At 49.3% G+C, this 27400-nt stretch overlaps 1 protein-coding gene across 2 annotated transcripts in view; it reads right to left on the bottom strand.

Moving 5' to 3' along the window:
* Window positions 1-27400, bottom strand: part of WDR88 (WD repeat domain 88) — a 45659-nt gene that overhangs the window by 14200 nt on the left and 4059 nt on the right. Inside the window, exons 2-8 of one of the 2 annotated variants that reach the window (XM_024237380.3) lie at window positions 24037-24147; window positions 16857-16945; window positions 13975-14038; window positions 12773-12911; window positions 10361-10490; window positions 5135-5322; window positions 1384-1466 (exon numbers count right to left, since the gene is read on the bottom strand). In XM_024237380.3, coding sequence (XP_024093148.2) covers window positions 1384-1466; window positions 5135-5322; window positions 10361-10490; window positions 12773-12911; window positions 13975-14038; window positions 16857-16945; window positions 24037-24147 — 804 coding nt within the window. The remainder of the gene's footprint in view (window positions 1-1383; window positions 1467-5134; window positions 5323-10360; window positions 10491-12772; window positions 12912-13974; window positions 14039-16856; window positions 16946-24036; window positions 24148-27400) is intronic. The other variant, XM_054538845.2, reaches the window with a different exon arrangement.

Here is a 27400-nt window from a genome sequence, read left to right as displayed (position 1 = left end):
CTTATGCCTCAGCCTCCCAAGTAGCTGGGACTACAGGTGGGCATCACCACAGCTGGCTAATTTTTGTATTTTTAGTAGAGATGGTGTTTCACTATGTTGGCCAGGCTGGTCTCGAACTCCTGACCTCCAATGATCCTCCAGCCTCAGCCTCCCAAATTGCTGGGATTACAGGCATGAGCCATTGTGCCTAGATGACAGAGAGACTTTAAGCACAGAGAGGTTTAACATTCCATTTTAAGCCATTTATTTGCTGTGAGTAAACTCGCTTTGTCTCCCCAAGTCCTAGGAGAAGACAGCTCAGATAGACCAGCCCCAGGGACCTGAATATGGGCTGCTCAAGGACACATGTCTACTTTGTGTCCCTGGGGACAGAAAGACCAAGAATCAGGGATGCACGCATTCACAGCCAAAGGTGACAGTGAGATCGTGAAACCAGGGAGTATGCAGAAATCCTGGGGTGTGGGGCCCCTTGAGGGAACAGGGGCAGAGCATGAGGCAATCATGGGTTCTTGCTGTGTTGGATAACACATCCCCTTATCACAGAGCCACTCTGAGTTGGGGCTCCTCTCATCCTCTCACTTGTAGCCCAGAGCATTCAGTTGACATCCCCATTTTGGAACCCCAAGCTTTCTGTGCATGCCTCACTAGGGCATGCGTCTCTCTTCAAGGTAATTTCTGGTTTTTGTTTTGTTTTGTTTTGTTAGAGACAGAGTCTCACTCTATCGCCCAGGCTGGAGTGCAGTGGTGCCATCTCGGCTCACTGCAACCTCTGCCTCCTGGGTTCAAGCAATCCTCCCACCTCAGCCTCCCAAGTAGCTGGGACTACAGGTTCGCACCACCACACCCGGCTGATTTTTGTATTTTTAGTAGAGACGGAGGTTTCACCATGTTGGCCAAGCTGGTCTCAAACTCCTGACCTCAGGTGATCTGCCCATCTCAGCCTCCCAAAGTACTGGGATTACAGGAGTGAGCCACAGTGCCCAGCCCTGCATAGTAACTTCTGCTGTTCTTAGACACTCCCACCTCAGGGTTTTTGCATCAGCTGTTCCATCTGCCTGGACTGCCCTTCTTCTTCAAGATCCCCACTTATGTAGTCCTTTCTGTTCTCAGCTCAAACACCTCCTTCTCCAGGAAGCTCTCTCTGCCCATGCGATGTGGATGGGTCCCCCGCATCTGTCCCCATCATGTCACCCTGTTGTGGTTTCTCCATTTCACTCCTCACAGTCAGTGGTGTGTTTGCTGGCTTCCTGTCTGTCCTTCGTGAGCCCACGGAGGCATCAAGGCCTGTGTCACTCACAGCTGTGTCCCCAGCAACTAGCATTGAGCACGGGAAGGACTCGGGAGGGAAGTTCAGATCCTCAATCTCATGCTGGCCACATGTACCTTCAAAGAGAGCTTCCGGTAGCCTTCTGCTACATCCCAAATAGCCACAGTCCTATCAAACCCTCCAGAAATGAGAAAAGAGCCTGCAACAGAAAATGAAAGGGTGGAGATGGGGGTCAACTTTCCAAGCCAAGTGAGCCCAAAGCCAGCTGAAGATGCCTTGGCAAGGCACCACCTCAGCTCACTCTGACAACACTGAAACCCCTTCCTGGAGTGGCTCCACGACCCCCAGCCAATTACAGCAGATTCTTATCATTTACGGTAGTTATGTTCTATGACAGGGGTCCCCAATCCCTGGGCCACAGACTGGTACCAATCCGTGGCCTGTTGGGAACCGGGCCACCCAGCAGACAGTGAGCGGCGAGCAAGCAAGCCAAAGCTTCATCTGTATTTACAGCTGCTCCCCATCGCTCATATTACCACGTGAGCTCTGCCTCCTGTCAGATCAGCTGCAGCACTGGATTCTCACAGGAGCACGAAGCCTATTGTGAACTGCACATGCGAGGGACCTAGGCTATGTGCTCTTTATGAGAATCTAATGCCTGATGATCTGTCACTGTCTCCCATCACCCCCAGATGGGACTGTCTAGTTGCAGGAAAACAAGCTCAGGGCTCCCACTGATTCTACATGATGGTGACTTGTATAATTATTTCACTATATATTACAATGTAATAATAATAAAAATAAAGGGCACAATAAATGTAATACACTTGGATCATCCCAAAACCATCCCCCACACCTCCCATTTGTGGAAAAGTTGTCTTCCATGAAACCTGTCCCTGGCGCCAAAAAGGTTGGGGGCCTCTGCGGTTTTTGCAGACACTGAATTAGTGAATACTGAACCATCGCTCCTAGGGGAAATACAGGGTCAGGTTCCCGCGAGCCTCTGGTCACATTCTCATCAGTTGATCAGTACGTAACTTTGTTTTATGTGTGTTTCTGTTTAAAGACACCTTATTGCATATATACTGTTGATTTGTTTACATTGAACTCACAACCAACAGCTATAACTCATGCCTGAATGGATGCATGCATTTTCCCCATCATAGCACTCTTGGACTTAGGAACGGCAAACAGCACTTCAGCACTGTGGTTAGCGATCATTTTATTTGTTATTTATTTATTTATTTATTTATTTATTTATTTTTAGAGACAAGGTCTTTCTCTGTCACCCGGGCTAGAGTGCAGTGATGCAATCAGCTCATAGCAGCTTCAAACTCCTGGTCTCAAGCAGTCCTCCCACTTCAGTTACCAAGTAGCTGGGACTACAAGCAGGTGCCAGCACACCTGGCTAAATTTTTTTTTTTGGTAGAGATGGGGTCTCACTATGTTGCCCAGGCTGATCTCAAACTCCTGGGCTCAAGCAATACTCCTGCCTCAGCACCCCGCCCCAGCACTGAAATTAAAGCTGTGAGCCACCACACATGGCCAAGGGAGCCATTTTACACAGCAAAAGCACTAACAAAAAGCAAAAGAAAGCCCAGGTGTGGTGGCTCACATCTGTAATCCCAGCACTTTGGGAGGCTGAGGCAGGCAAATCACATGAGGACAGGAGTTCAAGACCAGCCTGGCCAACATGGCGAAACCCCATCTCTACCAAAAATACAAAAATTAGCTGGGCGTGGTAGTGTGCACCTGTAATCCCAGCTACTTGGAAGGCTGAGGCAGGAGAATCGCTTGAACCCAGGAGGCAGAGGTTGCAGTGAGCCAAGATCGTGCAACTGCGCTCCAGCCTGGGCAACAGAGGGAGCAAAACAAACAAGCAAACAACAAAAAAAAACAAACAGTGGCACTAAATAGACCACAAAAAGGACATTTTACCACATGGGAGGTGAAACAAGAAGGCAGAGTGTTGCCTTGTCCAACCTCAGCTGGGAGGTGACTTAGATTTTTTGCTGCTCTTCACATCTGTGAGTGACCTTGAAAGTACCATGAATGTTGACTTTAGGTTTACAAATAAATATCAGCAAGTAGGTGATTTCACAAATACAGAATCTGGAATAATAATGATTAACTGCATGTGATTCTTTTTTTTTTTTCTTTTTTTGAGACAGAGTCTCACTCTGTCACCCAGGCTAGAGTGTAGGAGCACAGTGGCACAATTTCGGCTCAACTGCGTGTGATTCTGAACCCCGTAAAGCCAAGGACAGAAGCTGGCAGGGCGCCTCATGGTGGGACTTAGACAAGGTGTGCTGCTGAAGAGGGAAAGTTGTCCAGAAGCACCCTAGTGCTTCTCAAGCCAGGCCCCAGTGGCATGTGTGCCAGCTGAGGCCCCCAGACACACAGAGCAAGCCCTACTTCTCACCAGGATAGGGGAGCATACGTTTGGCTCCTGAGTGTCAAGAGCACCCATTTCCCTCCCTGGAGCTGGCTAGCCGCGGTGGCTTCCTGTCACTGCCCCCATTCACCTCTATGTCCCTTTATCTGGCAACATCTCCCAATTTCCTGTGGGGAAACACTCCTTGCCTACTCAGTCCCTCTGCATCAGGGGGTTCTGACCCCAACCCTAGCTCTGCAGGTGGGCAAGTCACCCAGACCTGGCCAATCAGAGGCTTTCATTGCCCCCTAAGTGATTCGTTAAGAGATGGACATGTGTCCCAAGCTGAGCCAATGGGAGTCTTCCCTGGGACTTGTTCTGGCACCACCAGACAGAGGGCCTCTTTCTCCAGGACTGCCAGGGGCCAGAACTAGGCTGAGCTGGACCACTAGAGGTCCTCTTTACTTCTTTTATTTTATATATATATATATATATATATATATATATTTTTTTTTTTTTTTTTTTTTTTTTTTTTTTTTTAGACAGAGTCTTGCTCTGTCACTCAGGCTGGAGTGCAGTGGTGCGATCTTGGCTCACTGCAGCCTCCGCCTCCCGGGTTCAAGCGATTCTCCTGCCTGAGGCTCCCGAGTAGCTGGGATTACAGGCATCCACCACCACACCTGGCTAATTTTTGTGTTTTTTAGTAGAGATGGGGTTTCACAATGTTGGCCAGGCTGATCTTGAACTCCTGACCTCAGGTGATCCACCCACCTCAGCCTCCCAAAGTGCTGGGATTACAGGCATGAGCCATTCTGCCTGGCCTTTTTTTTTTTTTTCTTTTTAGATACAGGGTCTCACTCTGTTGCCCAGGCTGGAGTGCAGTAGCACAATCATAGCTCACTGCAGCCTCAGACTCCTGGGCTCAAGTGATCCTCCCACCTCAGCCTCTTGAAGAGCTGAGACTACAGGTGTGCACCACCACACCCAGCTAATTTTTTAATTTTTTTGTAGCGACAGGGTCTTGCTGTGTTGCCCAGGCTGGTCTTGAACTCCTGGCTTCAAGCAGTCCTCCCACCTCAGCCTCCCAAAGCATTGGGATTACAGGCATGAGCCACCACATCTGGCCATCTTTGCCTCCTTGGGGGTAAAGGCTGATACAGAGGGAAGCTAGGTTGAGAGACAGAGTGGAAGAGTTGGGTACCCAACAGCATTGACTCTCTTGTCCCATCCATGCCTGAAGTCAGACGTACTCTTGGACTTTTCTATTACAGGATTAATCAATTTCTTTGGTTGCATATGCCACATTGAGCTGAGTTTCTACCACTGTAAACTGGTATCTGTGGTCTTCCCTCTTGGCTTTTTTGTTCTCGTGGGGAAGAATCCGCCCTCCCTGTCAGCATCATTGGAAATCGCCTCTCTGTCCATTTGAACGGAACATGGAGAACTCTGCCCAGTACTCCTACAGGAATGGAGGCCTTCTGCATGTTACTCACTGTCTCTGGCAAAGTGACAGGAACTGACAGAACCTTCGTGGCCCTGCATCAGAGTCACACAGGCTCCACGGTTTCGAAACTCCCCTGTGTGGACGTTCCATATTTTTAAGTTTTTATCCCAGGAGCTTGTACACAGGAAATGGCCACTGAAGGTAAAACAGCAGTTTGAGATTGCATTGGAATGTGCCCTGAAACACAGATGGTGGGGTGCACACATTAGCGCTTTGCTCCTGGAGGACCTGAAGACATACCTAAAGCTGGGGGGTATTGTCTCCTGTGAGCTCATGGTCGGGGTGCGCATGCTAGCACTTCGCCCCAAGAGGACCTGAAGACATACCTAAGTGGGGGTCAGCATCTCCTGTAAGCTCATATTCATCATGCCTTTGATCACTACCTACCATGGTCCAGATATGAATTGCTCAGACTGTCACGCTGTTCCAGCATTTCTCAACTGCACCAATTTTTAGAAAAATAATAATAGAGACAGTGTTTCGCTATGTTACCCAGGCTGCTCTCAAACTCCTAGGCTCCAGTGATCCACCTGCCTTGGCCTCCCAAAGTAGTGCTGGGATTACAGGCATGATCCACGGCACTGGGCCAACCACACCAAGGTGAACATTTTGAGCTGGGTTACTCAGAGTTGTGGGGGCCATCCTGTGTTCTGTAGGAGGTGGAGCAGCATCCCTGGCCTCTCCTGGTAGATGCCAGGAACCCCCACACCCAGTTGTGACAACAAAACAAGAGTCCAGACATTGTCAAATGTCCACTGGGGCACAAATTGCCCTCATTTGGGAAGATTCTGCAGTATTCCCTTGGCGCTGGAGGGAAAAGCAGCTGGTGTCAGGAGTGATTGATTAACAGACAGCCTTTGGGGCTTGGTGCTGGATCGCGCTTACACAGAGGCTCTCTCCTGCTCCCCATCTTTCCCCCGACAATGTCAGCCGTGGTCTCCCCCTGTTCCACCCCTCTCTTACTTACTCTTCTGCTTCTCCACCCCAACTATTCACTCTCCCTTTTTCTCACTCCTATCCTCATTTGTCTTGAGTGCTATTCAAGTATATTTCAGTGTTGTATATTTAATTAATAAAATTTTGGGTTATTCGGCTGGGTGCAGTGGCTCATGCCTGTAATCCCAGCTCTTTGGGAGGTCTAGGTGGAAGGATTGCTTGAGCCCAGGATTTTGACACCAGCCTGGGCAACATCGCAAGACCCCATCTCTACAAAAAATATAAAAATTAGCTGGGCATGGTGGCACGTGCCTGTAGTCCCAGCTACTCCGGAGGCTGAGGCAGGAGAATCACTTGAGGTGGTGGAGGAGGTGGAGGTTGCAGTGAGCCAAGATTGTGCCATTGCACTCCAGCCTGGGCAACAGTGCAAGACTCCATCTCAGAAAAAAAAAATGAAGTTATTCATTCCAATTTTTAAGCATCTTCTTTTTCAGAAAAATAATAATAATAAAAAGCCTGTCTGTATTTTGCCACTTTTTGTTTGTAACCCTCAATGTCTTTCTCCTGTGATTCTCACCTCCTCTTGTAAGCAGAGTTTTCTCTGAGTAGCCTGGATCATAAAATCAATCATTTGACCTGAAGAAAAGGTTGAGCAAAACAATTTTCTAGAGCTCAGATCAGAGTTTTGGAACCCATTTTGGTTCTTTGAAATGCACAAACTGAGCAAGGCCAAAGGAGAAGAAATGTCAACTTCGCAGGGGCACCCAGCATAAACCTCACCAATTCTCAGTGCCTGGTGAGCTAAGAACCATGCTGGCATATCATGGAGGTTGACTGCAAGCTCTCCCAGAAGCCAGACACTGTCATTGAGGTTTAAACCAGAGGTATACCCAAAGGATTATAAATCATTCTGCTATAAAGACACATGCACACATATGTTTATTGCAGCATTATTCACAATAGCAAAGACTTGGTATCAACCCAAATGCCCATCAATGATAGACTGGATAAAGAAAATGTGGTACATATACACCATGGAATACTATGCAGCCACGAGCAAGAATGAGATCATGTCCTTTGCAGGGACATCATTCTCAGCAGACTAACACAGGAACAGAAGACCAAACACCACACGTTCTCATTCATGAGTGGGAGTTGAACAGTGAGAACACGTGGACACAGGGAGGGGAACATCACACACTGAGGCCTGTCAGGGGGTTGGAGGCAAGGGGAGGGAGAGCATTAGGACAAATACCTAACGCGTGTGGGGCTTAAAACCTAGATGACGGGTTGACAGATGCAGCAAACCACCATGGCACATGTATACCCATGTAACAAACCTGCACATTCTGCACATGTGTCCTGGAACTTAAAGTAAAAAAAAAAAGACATAGCAATTTCTAAATAAATAAATAAATAAACCAGAGGTATCTCTATGGACTCTCATTTCACATAAATCCCACTTCTCGTAGAAGGCCATTTCACCGGTACAGAAGTTTGGGGAAAATGGCTGTGCTGCACATACAGTTCTGGACAAGATGGAGTCGACTTTAAAAGTGATTTTTTAAAATGGCTGAAATTTTACCAAATTTGGCAAAATATATAAACCTACAGATTCAAGAATCTGAGTAAAACCCAACAGGATAAATCCAAAGAAATCTACACCCAGACACATAATTACACTTCTGAAAACTAAGGACAACAAAAATATCTTAAGAGCAGCAAGAGAGAAATGACTTTTTACCTATAGGAGAAAAACAATATGAATTACAGTGTAAATGAAAACCACAGTGTGGCCAGGCACAGTGGCTCATGCCCGTAATCCCAGCACTTTGGGAGGCCGAGGCGGGTGGATCACAAGGTCAGGAGTTTGAGACCAGCCTGGCCAATATGGTGAAACCCTGTCTCTACTAAAAATACAAAAATTAGCTGGGTGTGGTGGCGGGTGCCTGTGGTCCCACCTACTTGGGAGGCTGAGGCAGGAGAATTGCTTGAACCCGGGAGGCGGAGGTTTCAGTGAGCCGAGATTGCACCACTGCAAATGATATAGCTGATCTTGCTAGAGGATTTAAAAAATTCATAATCTCGGTCGGGCTATATCATTTTCAGTTCTCAGTGCAAAATTAATAAGCAAGATCCCCATTCCTGAAAAAGCTAAGCACAGTATTACCATATGATCCAACAATTCCACTCCTGGGTAAAGTAAAGAATTAAAAACAGGCCAGGTGCAGTGGCTCACACCTGTCATCCCAGAACTTTGGGAGACCAAAGTGAGAGGATCACTTGAGCTCAGAAGTTCAGGACTAGCTTGGGAGACATAATGAGACCCCGTTTCTACAAAAAAAAAAAAAAACTTAAAAATTAGCCAGGCATGGTGGTGTGCACCTGTAGTCTCAGCTACTCAGGAAGTTGAGGCAAGAGGATCACTTGAGCCCAGGAATCCGAGGCTCCAGTGAGCTATGATCACGTCACTGCAATCCAGCCTGGGCAACAGAGCAAGACTCTGTCTCAAAAGAAATAAAATAAAATAAAAAGAATTGAAAGCAGGAACTCAAAGTTACATGTACATGTGTTCATAGCAGCATTATTCCCAATAACTAAAAGGTAGAAACAGCCTAAGAGTTCATCAACAGATGAACAGATAAACAAAATGTGGCATGTACACCTATAATGCAGTACTATTCAGTCATCAAAAGGAATGAAGTTCTTAATCCCAGCACTGTGGGAGGCCGAGGTGGGTGGATCACCTGAGGCCAGGAGTTCGAGACCAGCCTGGCCAACATGGTGAAACCCCGTCTCTACTAAAAATACAGAAATTAGCCAGGCGTGGTGGCGGGCGCCTGTAATCCCAGCTACTCAGGAGGCTGAAGCAGGAGAATCACTTGAACCCAGGAGGCAGAAGTTGCAGTGAGCCAAGATGGCACCACTGCACTCCAGCCTCGGCGACACAGCGAGACTAAGTCTCAAAGGAAAAAAAAGAAATGAAGTTCTGATGTTCTGATGCAGGCTACAACACAGATGAACCTTGAGGACATTATTTTAAGTGAAATAAGCCAATCACAAGAGGACAAATAATGTTTGATTCTACTTATATGAAATATCTAGAATAGGCAAATTCATAGAGACAGAAAGTAGAATAAACGTTACCCAGGGCTGGGGACATGGGGAATGGGGAGTTATTGCTTAACGGGTAAGAGCTTCTGTCTGAGATGATGAAATCATTTTGGAAATAAATAGTGCTGACGGTTGCGCAACACTGTGAATGTAATGAATGCCAGAGAATTGCACACTTAAAAATGGTTAAAATGTCATGTTTTATGTTGTATGTGTGTATGTGTATATATATATATTTTGAGACAGAGTCTCACTCTGTCACCTAGGCTGGAGTGCAGTGGCACAATCTTGGCTCACTGCAACCTCCGCCTCCCGGATTCAAGCTATTCTCCTTCCTCAGCCTCCTGAATAGCTGGGATTACAGGTGTCCGCCACCACGCCCAGCTAAGTTTTGTATTTTTACTAGAGATGGGGTTTCACTATGTTGGCCAGGCTGGTCTCGAACTCCTGACCTCAGGTGATCCGCCCCCCTCGGCCTCCTAAAGTGCTGGGATTACAGGCGTGAGCCACCAAGCCCAGCCCCAAAATTTTTTTAAATGATAATGTAATATCTCCAAAACGACTGAATTCATTTTATTTATTTATTTTTTTTAGACAGGGTCTTACTTCATTGTCCAGGCTGGGGTGCAGTCGTGCAATAATAGCTCACAGCAGTCTCAAACTCCTGGGCTCAAGCAATCCTCCAGCCTCAGCCTCCTGAGTAGCTGGGACTACAGGTGTGTGACACCACACCCAGCTAATTTTTAAATTTTTTGTAGAGATGGGGTCTTGTGACATTGCCCAGGCTGGTGTTGAACCCCTGGCCTTAAGTGATCCTCCCACTTTGGCCTCCCAAAGCTCTGGGATTACAGCCATGAGCCACATGCCCAGCCAGACCTTCCCATTTTACAGGAGATGCTGGAACTTCACATTTTGTGGACTTCTCTGCACAATGGTTTCCACTAGTGGCTCACATTGAAACAAATGCATCTGAGGCCCAGCCCAGCCCAGCCCACAGGCAACAGCTGATGGCTCCCTCCTGCCTGCCTCTCCCCAGCCTCCTCAGAGCACCCATGACCAAGCAACAGACGTGTCCACATGGATGCTGGCTTATGTGGAATTCAGGAAGGCATGAATGGGGACGCCCCGCCCAAACTCCCTTCTGGCCTCCTGAAGCCCAACTCACTTAGTGATGGTGAGCAGCGTGGCCTGGGATGTAACATCCCAGATCTTGATGCACCTGTCCAATGAGACAGAAGCCACCCTCTGGCTGTCGGGGTCAAAGCAGCATGACGTGATGGACCTTGTGTGATGATCTGCAGAACACGGAGGAAAGGGACTTGAGACCACGCCTTCCACCTGCTGGGCTGGAGGACTCCCACGACTTCCCCAGCCAGCGACAATTACAAAACACAATTCCAGTTTTCATCAGGAGCTACACACCTGCACAAACATTCCTGAGTGACTACTATGCCCCAGGCTTTGAACCGGGAGCACAGCTGGTTCCCTGCCCCTGCAGAGCTCCCAGTCTGATGGAGGAGACACCCCGGACCAAGCAACGACCTGCCACATGCCATGGGTCATGAGACGAGTGCACGGGCCACCAAGGCCCAGACAACATAAGCCTGGCCACCCTGAGGGGTCCAGGAAGGGCCCGAAAAGCCAGCGAGGGAAGCAGAAATGGAAGAGCACTCCAGGAAGAAGGAACAGTGCTTGCAAAGGCCTGGGCCGGATCATGGAGCAGTGTGGGGCAAAGCTGGAGTCTGAAGCGTGGTGGGGGCAGAGTGTCAAGTGGGCTATTAGGGGCTATTAGGGAAGCTGTGGGGCAGTGCACATGGCATAGTGCCACATCGATAAAAAGAAACACAAAGCACATATGAGAAGCAGTGTTGTGTGTGCAAACACGTGTACGCACAGGCATACACACGGTTCAGGAAGACCGCCCAGCAATGTATGGTTCATAACAGGCTCATATGGTTCATTCATGTCCTGTCGCCTCTGGGGAGGAGACAGGACAGACACAGCAGCCTTTTGCTTTTTTATTTACATAATGAATGATTTTTTTATTTTTGAGACAGGGCCTCGCTCTGTCACCTGGGCTGGAGCGCAGAGGCACGATCTCGGCTCACTGCAACCTCCACCTCCTGGGTTCCAGCAATTCTGCCTCAGCCTCCCGAGTAGCTGGGATTACAGGCGCCCACCACCACGCCTGGCTATTTTTGTATTTTTAGTAGAGACAGGGTTTCACCATGTTGGCCAGGCTGGTCTCGAACTTTTGAGCTCAGGTGATCCACAAGCCTCAGACTCCCAAAGTGCTGGGATTACAGGCATGAGCCACCACGCCCAGCCCATAATGAATGTCTCTACAATAATTACACATTTTTTTAACTTTAATTTTAAGATAATTGTAAACTCCCATGGAGGTGTAAGGAATAACAGAGAAATCACCCATGTCCTTCACCCAGCAGCCCCCATGTGAACATGTGGCATCATCATCACACAGTGTCCCAACCAGGAAACTGTCATACAACAATTACTAGTCCTATATTTTAAAAAATAGGCTGGGCACAGTGGCTCATGCCTGTAATCCCAGCACTTTGGGAGACCAAGGCGGGCAGATCACCTGAGGTCAGGAGTTCGAGACCAGCCTGCCCAACATGGTGAAACCCCATCTCTACTAAAAATACAAAAATTAGCTGGGCGTGGTGGCGGGCGCCTGTAATCCCAGCTGCTCAGAAGGCTGAGGCAAGGAGAATCGCTTGAACCCAGGAAGTGGAGGTTGAGGTGACCCAAGATCGCGCCACTACACTCCAGCCTAGGAGACAGAGCAAGACTCCATCTCAAAAAAGAAAAAAAAAAAAAGATACAGGTAGGCTGGGTGAGGGGGCTTCTGCCTATAATCCCTCACTTTGGGAGGCTGAGGCAGGAGGATCCCTCGAGGCCAGGAGTTTGACATCAGCCTGGGCAACATAGCGAGACTCTGTTAATGTTAACTCTGTTAATGTTAATATTAAGAAGCCTGAGCCTCCACTCAATAAAAGATTAGGCTTTCAATGACCACATGAGGTTGGAGCCGAACATTGTGTCATTTGTTAAAAGCACAAGACTGAATGAATGGAAAAGCATTAACTGAAGAGGATCAGTTTTGGTGTGTTTTTTGGGGGTTGTTTTTTGTTTGTTTGTTTTTGAGATGGAGTCTCACTTTGTCTCCCAGGCTGGAGTCCAGTGGCTCAATCTCAACTCAATACAATCTCCACCTCCAGGCTCAAGCGATCCTCCCGCTTCAGCCTCTCAAGCAGCTGGGACTACAGGTGCATGCCATCACACCTGGCTAATTTTTGTATTGTTTTTGGTAGGGACAGGGTTTCACCCTGTTGCCCAGGCTGGTCTCAAACTCCTGGGCTCAAGCAACCTCCCAAAGTGCTGGGATTACAGGTGCAATCCCAGCCACCGCACCTAGCCTAGTGTCCCAGCTTTAATGACGTGCTTCATACCATTACAGTTTCACCAAATAAAGCAATGGAAGGTCACTGTCAGTCAGTGACAAGTGGCTATTCCTATGGCAGACTGAAGAGACAGGGAGCCCACACACCCTCACCTTTGATGATGGAAACGGTGGTGATGTTCTCAGCGTCCATTATGCAGATTCCATGATCCACGTCGAAGCCTGAGACCACGTATTTACCATCAGGAGAAAACTTACAGGAGACGATGAAGGTATCATACCTGACCTTCCACTGAAAAAGCCAACAATCAAAAGGTTGTTTTAAGCCAGGTGTGGTGTGTTACACCTGTAAACCCAGTGCTTTGGGAGGCCAAGGCTGGAGGATCACTTGAGACCAGGAGCCTGAGACCAGCCTGGGCAACATGCAAGATCTCCATCTCTACAAAAGTAAAACATTAGCCAGGTGTGGTGGTGCTCACCTGTAGTCCCAGCTACTTATGAGGCTGTGGCAGGAGGATCATCTGAGCCCAGGAGTTTGAGGCTGCAGTGAGCTACGATGGCACCACTGCACTCCAGCCTGGGTGACAGAGCTTGCAAGACCCTGTCTCTAAAAATCATCATCATCATCATCATCATAAAATAAAAACTTGACTTATCTTGTCTTTCTAAAAATGTTTACAATGAATATAAACTGACCTTTGCACTAACAAGAAAGGTTGTTTTTTAAGGAAAGGAAGGAGGAAGGGACAGGAAAGGCCTGCAGGAGCTGAGAGGGAGGGACGGCAGGGGTGGGGCAGGAGACCCCGAGGAGGCCCCTGAGCAGGGCTGAGGCTGCCTGGAGGGGGTGCAGGGTCAAGTGAGAGTCTTAGGCCTGTGAGATGGACGGAGTGTGGTCCCCTCCAAGATATAAAGAGAACAGACTGGTAAGGGCCAGAACCCTGGTTCTTGGGGGCACATGGCCTTTGTCCCATGGCCTCGGCCCCACTTCCTGTCTAATCAAATCCAAACATCTTACCGGGGAGCCTGGAATACCAGCCCCCACACCCCACCCCCCATTCTGGCTTCTTTCTGTGTATCCAAACCCGTCCCATCTTTCAAGCAGAAGCCTTGGTTCCATCCGCCTCCTCCAGGAGTCTGCCTCCCCCAGTGCCCACCCTCTCACCCTCCACACTTTTTGCAAGCAGTGGCTGTTGTGGGGTGCAGTTCACATCTGTACCTTCCATCCCCAGGAACACACTTCCTTCCTAGAAGAATGGAGTTTTGTCACCTCCCTCTACCCAGGGTCCAACCCAAAGCTGCCTGAGGCTTGGTCAAGCCCCTGGGCTGCAACGCCCCCACTGCACAGGCACACATACCAGCAGCTTGCCTGTCTCCACGTCCCAGGCCCTCACTGTCTTATCATAGGATGCGGCAATGACTCTGGAAATAAGATGATGAACATTGTTTCTTTTTTTTTTTTTTTTTGAGACAGGGTCTCCTGCTGCTGCCCAGGCTGGAGTGCAGTGGTGCAGTCCCGGCTCACTGCAACCTCCACCTCCCAGGTTCAAACGACCCTCCTGCCTCAGCCTCCTGAGTAGCTGAGATTACAGGCACCTGCCACCACGCCCAGCTAATTTTTGTATTTTTAGTAGAAATGCGGTTTTGCCATGTTGGCCAGGCTGGTCTCAAACTCCTGACCTCAAGTGATCCACCTGCCTCAGCCTCCCAAAGTGCTAGTATTATAGGCGTGAGCCACCGTGCCTGGCCAAACATTGATTCTTAACAACGGAGACAGTTAGGTCTGTGGTCCTTTCCATCCTCCCCTCCCCTCCCCTCCTTTCCTTTTCTTTTTTGAGACAGGATGTCACTCTGTCATCCAGGCTGCAGTCCAGTGGTGCAATCCTAGCTCACTGCCACCTTGAGCTTCCGGGCTCAAGTGATCCTCCTACCTCAGCCTCCTGAGTAGCTGGGACTATGGGCACACACCATCATGCCTGGCTATTTTCTTTCTTTCTTTCTTTCTTTCTTTTTTTTTTTTTTTTTTTTTTTTAGAGACAGAGTCTCTCTATGTTGCCCAGGCTTGTCTCTCCTGGTCTCAAGCGATCCTCCCACCTCAGCCTCCCAAAGCACTGGAATTACAAGAATGAGCCACCACGCCTGGCCTGCCTATGACTTCTATGAAGACTTTTTTTCATTTTTCTAATTTAGGACCAAGATTATAAATAACACAATCATCTTTAAAAGACTGCTCCATCACCCACCCTAGGGACCATTCAGTTCTCATTGAAACTAGAGAGAACCAGCCAAGCATGGTAGCTCATGCCTGTAATCCCAACACTTTGGGAGGCTGAGGCGGGCAGAACACCTGAGGTCAGGAGTTCGAGACCAGCCTGGCCAACATGGTGAAACCTCATCTCTACTAAAAATACAAAAATTAGCCAGGCGTGGTGGTGCACACCTGTAATCCCAGCTACTCGGGAGGCTGAGGCATGAAAATCTCTTGAACCAGGAGGCGGAGGTTACAGTGAGCCAAGATCGCGCCACTGCACTCCAGCATGGGCAGGAGAGGCTCCATCAAAAAAAAGGAAGGAAGGAAGGAAGGAAGGAAGGAAGGGAGGAAGGGAAGGAAATAGAGCCTAACACACAAGGAACCACAGCACCATCATCCCCGGTACTCTTCAGCCACCCACACATGCTCCTTTATATCAAGGGCTTTCAAAGTAGCATTTATTCTGTTTTCCTCTTCTTCTTCTTTTATTTTTTTATTTTTTCTTTTAAGATGGAGTTTCGCTCGTCACCCAGGCTGGAGTGCAATGACATGACCTTGGCTCACCACAACCTCCACCTCCCAGGTTCAAGCGATTCTCCTGCCTAAGCCTCCCGAGTAGCTGGGATTACAGGCATGTCCCACCATGCCCAGCTAATTTTGTATTTTTAGTAGAGACAGGGGTTTCTCCATGTTGGTCAGGCTAGCCTTGAACTCCCGGCCTCAGGTGATCCGCCCACCTCAGCCTCCGAGCTGTTTTCCTCTTGTAAAGGGATCTCTACACCCAAAAGGCTCAATCACTTTCCTCTCTGCTCCCATGTCTGTCTTTTCACAGGAATATAGTTTAAGAGACTACTTATTTTGTTCTGAAATGTTTTCTTGTACAAAAAAACATAAATGTATCCTTGTCTTCTTACATGGCACGTTTCTGTGGCAAAGTTTGTCCTCTATATAAGATAAATTCCCATGTGGGCATGGTGACTCACACCTGTAATCCCAGCACTTTGGGAGGCCGAGGTGGGCGGATCACCTGAGGTCAAGAGTTCGAGAAAATACAAAAATTAGCCAGCTGTGGTGGTGTGCACCTGTAGTCCCAGGTACTCAGGAGGCTGAGGCAGGAGAATCACTCAAACCCAGGAGGTGGAGGTTGCAGTGAGCCGAGATCACACCACTGTACTCCAGCCTGGGCAATAGAGCAGGACTCCACCTCAAAAAAGAAAAAAAAAAGATAAATTCCCGTGAAACTTACATTTTCATACCAGTTTTCTACTAACTATTTTATAGCTTTTGTTCAGGGTAAAGTAAATCCATTTTAAACAAATTCCTAGTAGGGGTGGTGGCTCATGCCTATAATCACAGCATTTGGGAGGCCAAGGCAGGAGGATCGTTTGAGCCCTGGAGTTGGAGGCTGCAGTGAGCTGTGATTGCACCGCCGCACTACAGCCTGGGTGACAAAGCAAGACCCTATCTCAAAAAACAGGCCAGGTACAGTGGCTCACGCCTGTAATCCCAGCACTTTGGGATGCCAAGGCAGGATTGTTTGAGCCTAGGAGTTTGAGACCAGCCTGGACAACATGGCAAAACCCCATCTGTACAAAAATACAAAAATTAGCCAGGTGTGGTGGTGCACACTTGTAATCCCAGCTACTCAGGAGGCTGAGGCAAGAGGATCACTGAGCCCAGGAGTCCATGGCTTCAGTGAGCCATGTTTGCACCACTGCACTCCAGCCTGGGCAACAGAGCAGAATCCTGTCTAAATAAAAAATAAAAATTAACAAAGCCCAGGTGTGGTGGCTCATGCCTGTAATGCCAACACTTTGGGAGGCCAATGCAGGAGGAGAATCGCTTGAGGCCACAGGTTCGAGACCAGCTTAGGCCACATGGTGAGACCCCCATATCTGTTACTTAAAAACAAAAATGTCACAGGCATGCCTATTTATGGACTGCCTGCTCGCCCTCCCTCTTCCCAGTGTAAGACAAGGGAAAGGTCACCTGCTGCTGTCGGCCGTGATGCTGCACTCTACAACAGGAGCTTTGGGCCTGTGCTCAAAATCGCGAACCACAGAACCATCCACCGGATCCTCAAATCAATGGGAGAGAGAGGAGGAGAAAGTGGTCACTGCCATGTTTGCCGAAGTCGTAAATCGAGGTCAACATTAGCCCTTAGCTTATCTCTGGTAGCAAAATCTGAGAACTCCACAGTCCTCGGACTCTCACTCAGCTCCGAAAGAGGAAAGGACATTGCAACACGTCCCCTGAGCAGGAAGGACACCCTTGCCATTCCTGGCATCCATGGGAAACTCCCCCGCAATTCCACAGACACCAGGTGAAAACTGGCCATGCTGGGGGCAGAGCTGCAAACAGATCATGTTGTCCTTTCCTACTGGCCAAAAAGGCTTTGCAGAATCTAGCAATATCTTCCGGGCCGGGCACGGTGGCTCACGCCTGTAATCCCAGCACTTTGGGAGGCCGAGGTGGGTGGATCACCTAAGGTCTGGAGTTCGAGACCAGCCTGGCCAACATGGGGAAACCCTGTCTCTACTAAAAATAAAAAAATTAGCTGGGTGTGGTGGTGCGCACCTGTACTCCCAGCTACTGGTGAGGCTGAGGCAGGAGAATCGCTTGAACCCAGAAGACGGAGGTTTCAGTGAGCTAAGATCGCACCACTGCATTCCAACCTGGGCAACAGAGCAAGACTCCGTCTCAAAAAAAAAAAAAAGAAAAGAAAAGAAAAGAAAAAAAGGAAATGATCATCTTGGGGTGTGGGATCGAGGTCCATGCATGCACTCTGGGCGGGCCGGGGCCAGCTCAGGGCAGTGCCAGAATGGATCCGTGGGGCTGTGCAGCTTTAGACTCGACAGTGACACCACGTGGCCAAGAGCAGGAACCGCAGCTGTGCACAAATAGGCCTAGTCCCTCCACTCTGGGCATTTGGAAGCAGGACCCCACCCCTGTGGACCTAGACAATTTAAAGGGGAAATACTGGTTAGACTTCAAATGAATGAAGGAAAGGGGGTGTAATAAATAGTTGCAAAATAAAGGAGACGTGACAATATTTGGTGTCTAAGTTTATGGTGAGTACATATTCAGTATTTTGGTACAGTCCCAATTTCATAAATGTATGCAGACGTGCATGGACAAGAAAAAAACACCTATGACAACGTTTTCACAGCTGTTAACTCTGGGGTCATGGAAAGATGAGTTTTTTTCTTTCTTGTGTTTTCATGTGTTTTCTGTAATAAAATCATATTACCTTTGTAATAATATGAGAAAAACTACCAAATTTTTTTTGAGACGGGGTCTTGCTCTATCACCCAGGCTGGAGTGCAGTGGCAAGAACACAGCTCACTGCACCCCTTGGCCTCCTGGGCCAAAGTCATCCTCCTATCTCAGCCTCCCAAGTCGCTAGGACCACAGGCACACGCCACCACACCTGGCTAATCTTTTTGTTTTTGGTAGAAACAAGGTCTCACTATATTGCCCAGGCTGGTCTCAAACTCCTTGGCTCAAGTGATCCTCCTGCCTCAACCTCCAAAAGTGCTGGGATTACAGGCGTGAGTCACTGTGACCAGCCTTTTTGTTTGTTTGTTTTTGTTTTTTGACACTGGATCTCACTCTGTTGTTACCCAGGCTTGAGTGCAGTGGTGCAATTATGGCTCACTGCAGGCACCACCTCCTGGGCTCCAGCAATCCTCCCATCTCAACTTCCCGAGTAGCTGGGTCTACAGAAGTGCACCACCATGCCTGGCTAATTTTTTAATTTTTATTTTGTAGAGATGAGGGTCTTGCTACATTGCCCAGGCTGGTCTCAAACTCTTGGCCTCAAGCAACCCTCTCGCCTCAGTCTCCCAAAGCACTGGGATTACAGACGTGGGCCATTGCACTCAGCTTTCAGGGAGCCTTAAACCCTTTCTTAATCCTCTGGGGTGACTGAGAGGCCCCAGGGGCAAGGGAGCCTCTCCCCTTGTCATTGCCCAGGGGATGGGATGGTAACTTGCCACCTGTGCGGTCCACCTTGCATCTTCCAATTCTCCCACAGCATTCCCGCCCCCCGGCCTTTTTTTTTTTTTTTTTTTTTTTTTTGTATTTTTAATAGAGACAGGGTTTCACCATATTGGACAGGCTGGTCTCAAACTACTGACCTCGTGATCCACCCACCTGGGCCTCCCAAATTGCTGGTATCACAGGTGTGAGCCACTGCACCCGGCCCTTCTTTCCCCTTTTGAGTCAGCAGAAGGGCCCCCCGGGGCTGCTGTCTGTGTTGGCCAAAGGGCTCTTGTCTCCATGAAGGGAAAGATGCCTGTTTTCACCTTGGTTGTTGTCCCAAGATTAGAGACCCTAATCTTGGAGAGGCCTTCAGTCCCCACAACAGCCTTCTTGCTCTCGTTCCCTGCCTGTTCCATGCTCCATCCACAGTGCAGGCACTGTCACCTCTGCCACCTCGTATGCCCTCCTTCCCATGAGCCATCCTTCTCCACGTCCCAGGAAGTGCATCCAAGTGTTCCCTACCTGCACCACGGACTGCTTCCAGCCCTCCTCCCTCCACCACCTTCTCCAGGCAGCTCCTCATCCCTGTGCTCCCTCGCTCTGCCCTCCTAGTGCCTTTGCCCCTTGTCCCATAAATCGCCACCTCCCCTCTGAGCCCCTGCCTTAGCTGCTCCCATTGGCTGCCACTCCAGAGGCCTGTCTCCCACCCTGGCTCTCTTCTTCCATCTTCGTCCCCTCCTGCTGGCTCCTTGAGACCCTCAGCTGCGGCTCCCACCATGTGCTCCATTGTCCCTCCGTAGAGGGTGAACCCATAACCCTACACAGTCATCTCCTCTTGTCACAGTATCTTGGCCAAATCTCCCCTGGCCCCCCACTCTGCCTCACCCACTGACCCCGTTTCCAGTCCCTGCCCCCAGCAACACCTCAAATCCAAATACCTTTTAAATCTTTTAAAAGCCCCTTTTCCTCTAGGTGTGGTGGCTCACGCCTGTAATCCCAGCACTTTGGGAGGCCAAGGCGGGCAGATCACCTGAGGTCAGGAGTTTGAGACCAGCCTGGCCAACGTGGTGAAACCCCATCTCTACCAAAAATACAAAAATTAGCCAGGTGTGGTGGCGGGCGCCTGTAATTGCAGCTACTTGGGAGGCTGAGGCAGGAGAATCGCTTGAACTCAGGAGGCAGAGGTTGCAGTGAGCCGAGACCACGCCATTGCACTCTGGCCTGAGCAACAAGAGCAAAACACCATCTCAAAAAAACAAACAAACAAATAAAAAACCCTTTTCCCCTCATTGGAGATTATTGTGAATAACTTGGAAAGTCCATAAATGTACAGAGAAGCTGGGAAAAATATTCTTAATCCTATGCCCAATCTCCCTCTAATATATCGCCACTTTTTTTCTGGTCATTTAAAAATAAGTTTGGGGCTGGGTTTGGGTGGCTCATGCTGTATCCCAGTGTTTTGGGAGGCCAAGGAGGAAGGATGGCTTGAGGCCAGGAGCTCAAGACCAGCCCGGGCAACATAGGGAGATCCCATCTCTACAAAAAATGATAATATTAGCTGGGCACGGCAGCCTGTTCCTGCAGTCCCAGATACTCAGGAGGCTGAGGTGGGAGGATCACTTGAGCCCAGGAGGTTGAGGCTGCAGTGAGCCATAATTGCACCACTGCACTTCAGCCTGGGCAACAGAGTGTGATCCTGTGTCAAAAAAAAAAAAAAAAAAAACGTGCTCCCACACCTGTAATCCCAGCACTTTTGGAGGCTGAGGCAGGAGAGTCACTTGAGCCAAGGAGTTTGAGACCAGCCTGGGCAATGTAGTGAGACCCTGTCTCTACGAAAAACAAAAAACTTAGCCAGGCGTGGTGGTGTGTGCCTGTGGTCCCAGCAACTTGGGAGCCTGAGATGGGAGGATGCCTTTAGCCCAGGAGGTAAAAGGTGCAGTGAGCCGTGTTCTTGCCACTGCACTCCAGCCTGGGTGATAGAACAAGACCCTGTCTCAAAAAAAAAAAAAAAAAAAAAAAATTAAGTTTGGTAGTTTTTCTCATATTATTACAAAGGTAATATGATTTTATTACTGAAAACATAGGAAAGAAAAACATTCATCCTTTCATGACCCCAGAGTTCACAGCTGTGAATATGTTGGCAGGTGTTTTGTTTTGTTTTGTTTTGACATGGAGTCTCCCACTGTCGCCCAGGCTGGAGTGCAGCGGTGCAATCTCAGCTCACTGCAACCTCCGCCTCCTGGGTTCAAGCATTTCTCCTGTCTCAGCCTCCCGAGTAGCTGGGACTACAGGCACCTGCCACCACACCCAGCTAATTTTTGTATTTTTAGTAGAGATGGGGTTTCACCATATTGGTCAGGCTGGTCTTGAACTCCTGACCTCAGGTGATTCACTCGCCTTGGCCTCCCAAAGTGCTGGGATTACAGGTGTGAGCCACCACGCCCAGCTGACATGAGTCTTTTTTTCTTTTCCACACATGTCCGCATACATCTATGAAACTGGGACCTTGGTGGCCCATGCCTGAAATTCCAGCACTTTGGGAGGCTGAGGAGGGAGGATTGCTTGAGGCCAAAAGTTTGAGACTAGCCTGGGCAATGTAGCAAGACCCTCATCTCTACAATATAAAATATAAAAAATTAGCTAGGTGTGATGGTGTACTCCTGCAGTCCCAGCTACTCGGGGTGCTGAGATGGGAGGATTGCTTGAGTCCAGGAGGTTGAGGCTGCGGTGAGCCATAATTGCACCACTGCACTCCAGCCTGGGTGACAGAGAAAGACTCTGTCTCTAAAACAAACAAAAAATTCCTCTAGTGTTATCCTGTAGGGTGTGGGGGTGAGGCTCCCAGAGAAACCAGTAGTTTTTCTAACAAGATCTTGAGGCTCTGGGCTCTGTGGGCCAGGTGTCCATAAAGATAGCTACAGAGGGTGGGAGTGGAGGTGAGTTGAGTACTGGGGTAGCCCCTTCACACAACTGGTCCTGTGCAGCACAGGCAGACCCAGGGAGGCCCAGGAGGTCATGCAACCCCCCAGGGTCACACAGCTGGTAAGTCCTAAACATGGGGTCCACCACAAACCCTCCTGCCCAGTTGGCATGGCCTTGGCACAGATTATATCTTGTGGCTGTGTGTGTGTGTGTGTGTGTGTATGCATATTTTCTCCCATTTCCATTTCACAAAAGAACAAGTATGAAGTTATAGGCCAATGGTCTTAAATTCATTAAAAACAAACAAACAAAGAAAAACAGACAATAGTGGGGATTGACTGATAATGTCTCAAAAAAATCCTCTGTTCCAAACCCTTAAATCCTTTTGCCTGTACCACCCTAAGAACCACTCAACTGATGTCTTTATTTCCAATCTCCATGTGAGTACCTGTCCCCCTAGCAGGAAATACCACAGAAAACATTCCCTCGAGGTCGTCTGTAGGGTGAGGGGCTATCCTCTTCCCCATTACCCAAACCAGAACCCAGGAACCAGCCTCAGCTCCCTCCACTCCTGCCCCTGAAGCCAGATGCTGCAAAACTCACAACTGACTGTCCTCTCCCATGAGTCCCAGCCCCAGCCACACAGCGTTCTGTGGCCTGGCCCCATGGCCACTGCCTTCCCCCAGCCCTGCTCCTCCCCAGCCTTCCTGAGTGACCTGCACTGCCCGGGCCTGCTGGCCATACCCTGCAGTTCCCAGAAGGGCTCCAGGAGCCACCTCTGCAACCTCATGTGAACATCACAGCCCCATCCCCAGTACCACTGCCTCCTGCACCTTGGGGTGCTGATCTACACCCAGGCCTGCCTCTTCCAACCACCCCTCATGAACAGGTCCCAGGCCTGGACACCTTTCTGTCCTCTGTGACCACACAGACCTGGCCATCCAGTCTCTGTGGATGGAACTCAGTTTTCCAGATAAGAAGGAGACCCAGAGAGATGACATCCTAGGCCCCAAACACAGCCAGGACTTCCGTTCTCTGACAGGTGTGTGGGGTGGCCGGGCGCGGTGGCTCACACCTATAATCCCAACAATTTGGGAGGCCAAAGCAGGTAGATCACTTGAGGTCAGGAGTTTGAGACCATCCTGGCCAACATAGTGAAACCCTGTCTCTACTAAAAAATTAGCTGGGCATGGTGGCGTGCCTCTGTAGTCCCAGCTACTAGGGAGGCTGAGGCAGGAGAATCACTTGAATCCGGCGGCAGAAGTTGTAGTGAGCCGAGATCGTGCCACTATACTCCTATACTCCAGCCTGGGCGACAGAGCAAGACTCTGTCTCAAAAAAAAAAAAAAAGAAAAGAAAAGAAAGAAAAAAAAAGCTGTGGGGGCAAGGCATGCTGGCTCACACCTGTCATCCCTGCACTTTGGTAGGTTGAGGCAGGTGGATCATCTGAAGTCAGGAGTTCGAGACCAGCCTGGCTAACATGGTGAAACTCTGTCTCTACTAAAAATATAAAATTCGCCAGGAGTAGTGGCAAACACCTGTAGTCCTAGCTACTCAGGAGGCTGAGGCAGGACAATCACTTGAACCCGGGAGGCGGATGGTGCAGTGAACTGAGATCATGCCATTGCACTCCATCTAGGCGACAAGAGCGAAACTCGGTCTCAAAAAAAATTTTTTTAAAATTTTAAAAAGGCCAGGCGCTGTGGCTCACGCCTGTAATCCCAGCATTTTGGGAGGCCGAGGTGGATGGATCACCTGAGGTCAGGAATTCAAGACCAGCCTGACCAACATGGTGAAACCCCATCTCTACTAAAAAAAATAAAAATAAAAAAATAAAATAAATTAAAAAATTAGCTGGGTGTGGTGGCACATGCCTGTAATCCCAGCTACTTGGGAGGCTGAGGCAGAAGAATTGCTTGAACCCAGGAGGCAGAGGTTGCAGTGAGCCGAGATCATGCCATTGCACTCCAGCCTGGGCAACAAGAGCAAAACTCCGTCTCAAAAAAAAAAACAGTGTGGCGCTGTCAGTCCAGAGGTCTCCATCCCATTCCCACTGTTTCCAGGCCCACAAGCTGGCAGCAGCCACCCTAACTTTATCTAGGCTGGGCTCTCACCTTCCCTTCCTTCTGGCACTTTGCTCAGAAGACCTGCAAACCAGGACCCACAAGTGCCTGCGAGTTCAGAGCTGGGGAACTCGACACAGGAGGTGCCTAAGCTTAGGAAAGGTTTTCGCTCCAGGAGTACCTAACAGCAGGCCACCTACCCACAGCTTCACGGTGCAGTCATAGGAGCCACTGAGGAGCTTTGTGTCATCCACACAGAAGTGGCAGGTGCTCACAGCGTGCTTGTGCCCACTCAGAATTTTAAATGGGATCTGAAAAAAAGGAGAGACCAGATGAGTTAAACATGTTGCAGGACACAAGATCAATGTACAACAGTTAATTTTATTTCTAAACACTTGCAATAAACCACCTGGAAAAAAAATGAATTTAAAAAATTCTGGCCAGTGGGGTTGGCTCATGTCTGTAATCCCAGCAATTTGGGAGACCGAGGCAGGCAGATCACCTGAGGTCAGGAGATCGAGACCAGCCTGGCCAACATGGCAAAACTCCATCTCTACTAAAAATACAAAAATTAGCCAGGCATGTCGGTGCATGCCTGTAATCCCAGCTACTCGGAGGCTGAGAATCACTTGAACACAGGAGGCAGAGGTTGCAGTGAGCCAAGATTGCACCACTGCACTCCAGCCTGGGCAACAGAGACCCCATCTAAAGAAAAAAAAAAAATTCTCTAGCTGGGCACAGTGGCTCATCCCTGTAATACCAGCACTCTGGGAGGCTGGGGCAGCAGGACTGCTTGAGCCTGGGAGTTCAAGACCAGTCTGGGCAACATAGTGAGACTGTCTGTACAAAATTGGGGGGGGAAAAAAAAAGAAGAAGAAGAAAGAAAATGAGCCAGGCATGGTGGTGCACACTTGTAGCCCAGCCACTCAGGAGGCTGAGGCGGGAGGACTACTTGAGCCCAGAAGGTTAAGGTTACAGTGAGCTATGATTGCAGCACTGCACTCCAGCCTGGATGACAGAGCAAGACCCTGCCTTTAAATAATTAAAATCAAAATTTTAAATGGGCAAAGGATTTGAATAGATACATCTCCAAAGAAGATATGCAACGGCTGGGCGCGGTGGCTCACAACTATAATCTCAGCACTTTGGGAGGCTGAGGCAGGTGGACCACCTGAGGCCAGGAGTTCAAGACCAGCCTGGCCAACATGGCGAAACCCCATCTCTACTAAAAAAAAAAAAAAAAAAAAATTAGCCAACCGTCATGGTGTGCTCCTGTAATCCCAACTACTCAGGAGGCTGAGTCATGAGAATTGCTTGAACCCAGGAGGTGGAGGTCACAATGAGCTATGATCATGTCACTGCACTCCAGCCTGGGTGACAGAGTGAGACCTGTCTCAAAAAGAAAAAATATATAGATATAGATATAGATATAGATATATGCAAATAGTTGATAGCACATGAAAAGATTCTCAACATCACTCACCACATCAGGAAAGTGCAAATGAAAACCACAGTGTGGCTGGGCGCAGTGGCTCACACCTGTAATCCCAGCACTTAGGGAGACCAAGGCGGGCAGATCACCTGAGGTCAGGAATTCAAGATCAGCCTGGCCAACATGGCAAAACCACATCTCTACTAAAAATACAAAACTTAGGCCGGGCACGGTGGCTCATGCCTGTAATCCCAGCACTTTGGTAGGCTGAGGTAGGTGGATCACCTGACGTCGGGAGTTTGAGACCAGCCTGACCAACATGGAGAAACCCCATCTCTACTAAAAATATAAAATTAGCCAGGCATGGTGGCGCATGCCTGTAATCCCAGCTACTCATGAGGCTGAGACAGGAGAATCACTTGAACCTGGGAGGTGGAGGTTGCAGTGAGCTGAGGTCGTGCCATTGCACCCCAGCCTGGGCAACAAGAGCAAAACTCCATCTCAAAAAAAAAAAAAAAAAAATTAGCCGCGTGTGTTGGTGGGCACATCTAATCCCAGCTACTTGGGAGGCTAAGGCAGGAGAATTGCTTGCACCTGGGAGGCAGAGGCTGCAGTGAGCTGAGATCATGACACTGCACTCCAGCCTGGGTGACAGAGCAAGACTTCGTCTTAAAAAAAAAAAAAAAAAAAAAGACAGAAATAAAAGAAAACCAAAGTGTGATACCATGTCATATTTGTTAGGATGGCTATCACCAAAGTCCCATAACAAGTGTTGGCAAGGATGTGAATAGTTGGAAGCCTCCTACATTGCTGGTAGGAACGTAAAGTAGTGCAGCCACTTTGAAAAACAGGCAGTTCAGCCGGGCACAGTGGCTCACGCCTATAATCCCAACACTTTGGGAGGCCGAGGTGGGTGGATCACCTGAGGTCAGGAGTTCGAGACCAGCCTGGCCAACATGGTGAAACTCCGTCTCTACTAAAAGTACAAAAATTAGCCGGGCATGGTGGCACATGCCTGTATTCCCAGCTACTGGGGTACTGAGGCAGGAGAATCACTTGAACCTGGGAGGCAGAGGCTGCAGTGAGCCAAGATCATACCACTGCACTCCAGCCTGGGCAATAGAGCGAGACTCCGTCTCAAAGAAAGAGAAAATGTGTCATGGCCATGCAACAGAATATTACTTGATAATGAAAAGGGAAGGGAGCACTGCTACAGGCTACAACATGGATGAACCTTGAGGACGTAATGCTAAGGAAATGAAGCCAGTCACAAGAGACCACGTATGGCTTGATTCTATCACTATAAAAGGTTTAGAATAGACAAATCTATGGACAGAAAGTAGAATTGCCTGGTGTCGGCAGGATGGGTATTGGGGAACTGGGGAGTACAGTACTCTGTGAATACCCTAGAAACCACTACAGCTTCGATGGTTAAATTATATGGTACGTGAATTATATCTTAGTAAAACTGGGGGAAAAAAAGAGAAAAGAGCGGGAAGCCTGAAGATGTCCCCCCCCACCCTGCCCGCGCATGGGGACACCTCCCAGGTTGAGCTGTGGAAGTGTGGGGGTGGGGGAAATGTTGGAGGCAAGACCAGGGGTGTGGCCTGGAAGGCAGTGTCAGGGTGCTGGGCTGAGTCGGCAGGAGGGCAGGGGTGAGGGGATGCGACGGTTCAGGGCGGCGGTGGCTTTCCAATTGCAGGTGATGCGGGGTGGGGGGGGTCGGGGACGCGCAGGTGGGGATGCAGGAGATGAGAGGATACTCCGCCTCTGGGGGACTCGGGGACACGGGGACACTGGAAAGCGGGCTCCGTTGCCAGGGAGCGCGGAGAGCTGGGACCGGGCTTTTCTCCGGGGAAATTCGCTAACACCGTCGGGCCGGGCCGGGGCCGCGCGTGCAGGGTCGGCTTCCTACCCCAGGAGCGGCCCCAGTCCCTGGGACGCGACCTGCGCAGCCCTCCCGCACCTCCCCCGCCCCTGACGACCCCAGCCCCCGCCGCCCCTGCAGGGTTTGGGTTATCTCTCTCATTAGGAAAATCGAACTATCATTAAAAATTGAAATTAAATTTGCTGGATGCAGTGGCTCAGGCATGCAATTCCAGTGCTTTGGGAGGCTGAGGAGTGAGGATTGC

Source organism: Pongo abelii, chromosome 20, assembly GCF_028885655.2.
Source record: "Pongo abelii isolate AG06213 chromosome 20, NHGRI_mPonAbe1-v2.0_pri, whole genome shotgun sequence".
In the NCBI taxonomy this organism is placed as follows: domain Eukaryota; kingdom Metazoa; phylum Chordata; class Mammalia; order Primates; family Hominidae; genus Pongo; species Pongo abelii.
The sequence above is the reverse complement of the archived record's forward strand: the minus strand, read 5'-3'. Positions and strand labels throughout refer to the sequence as shown.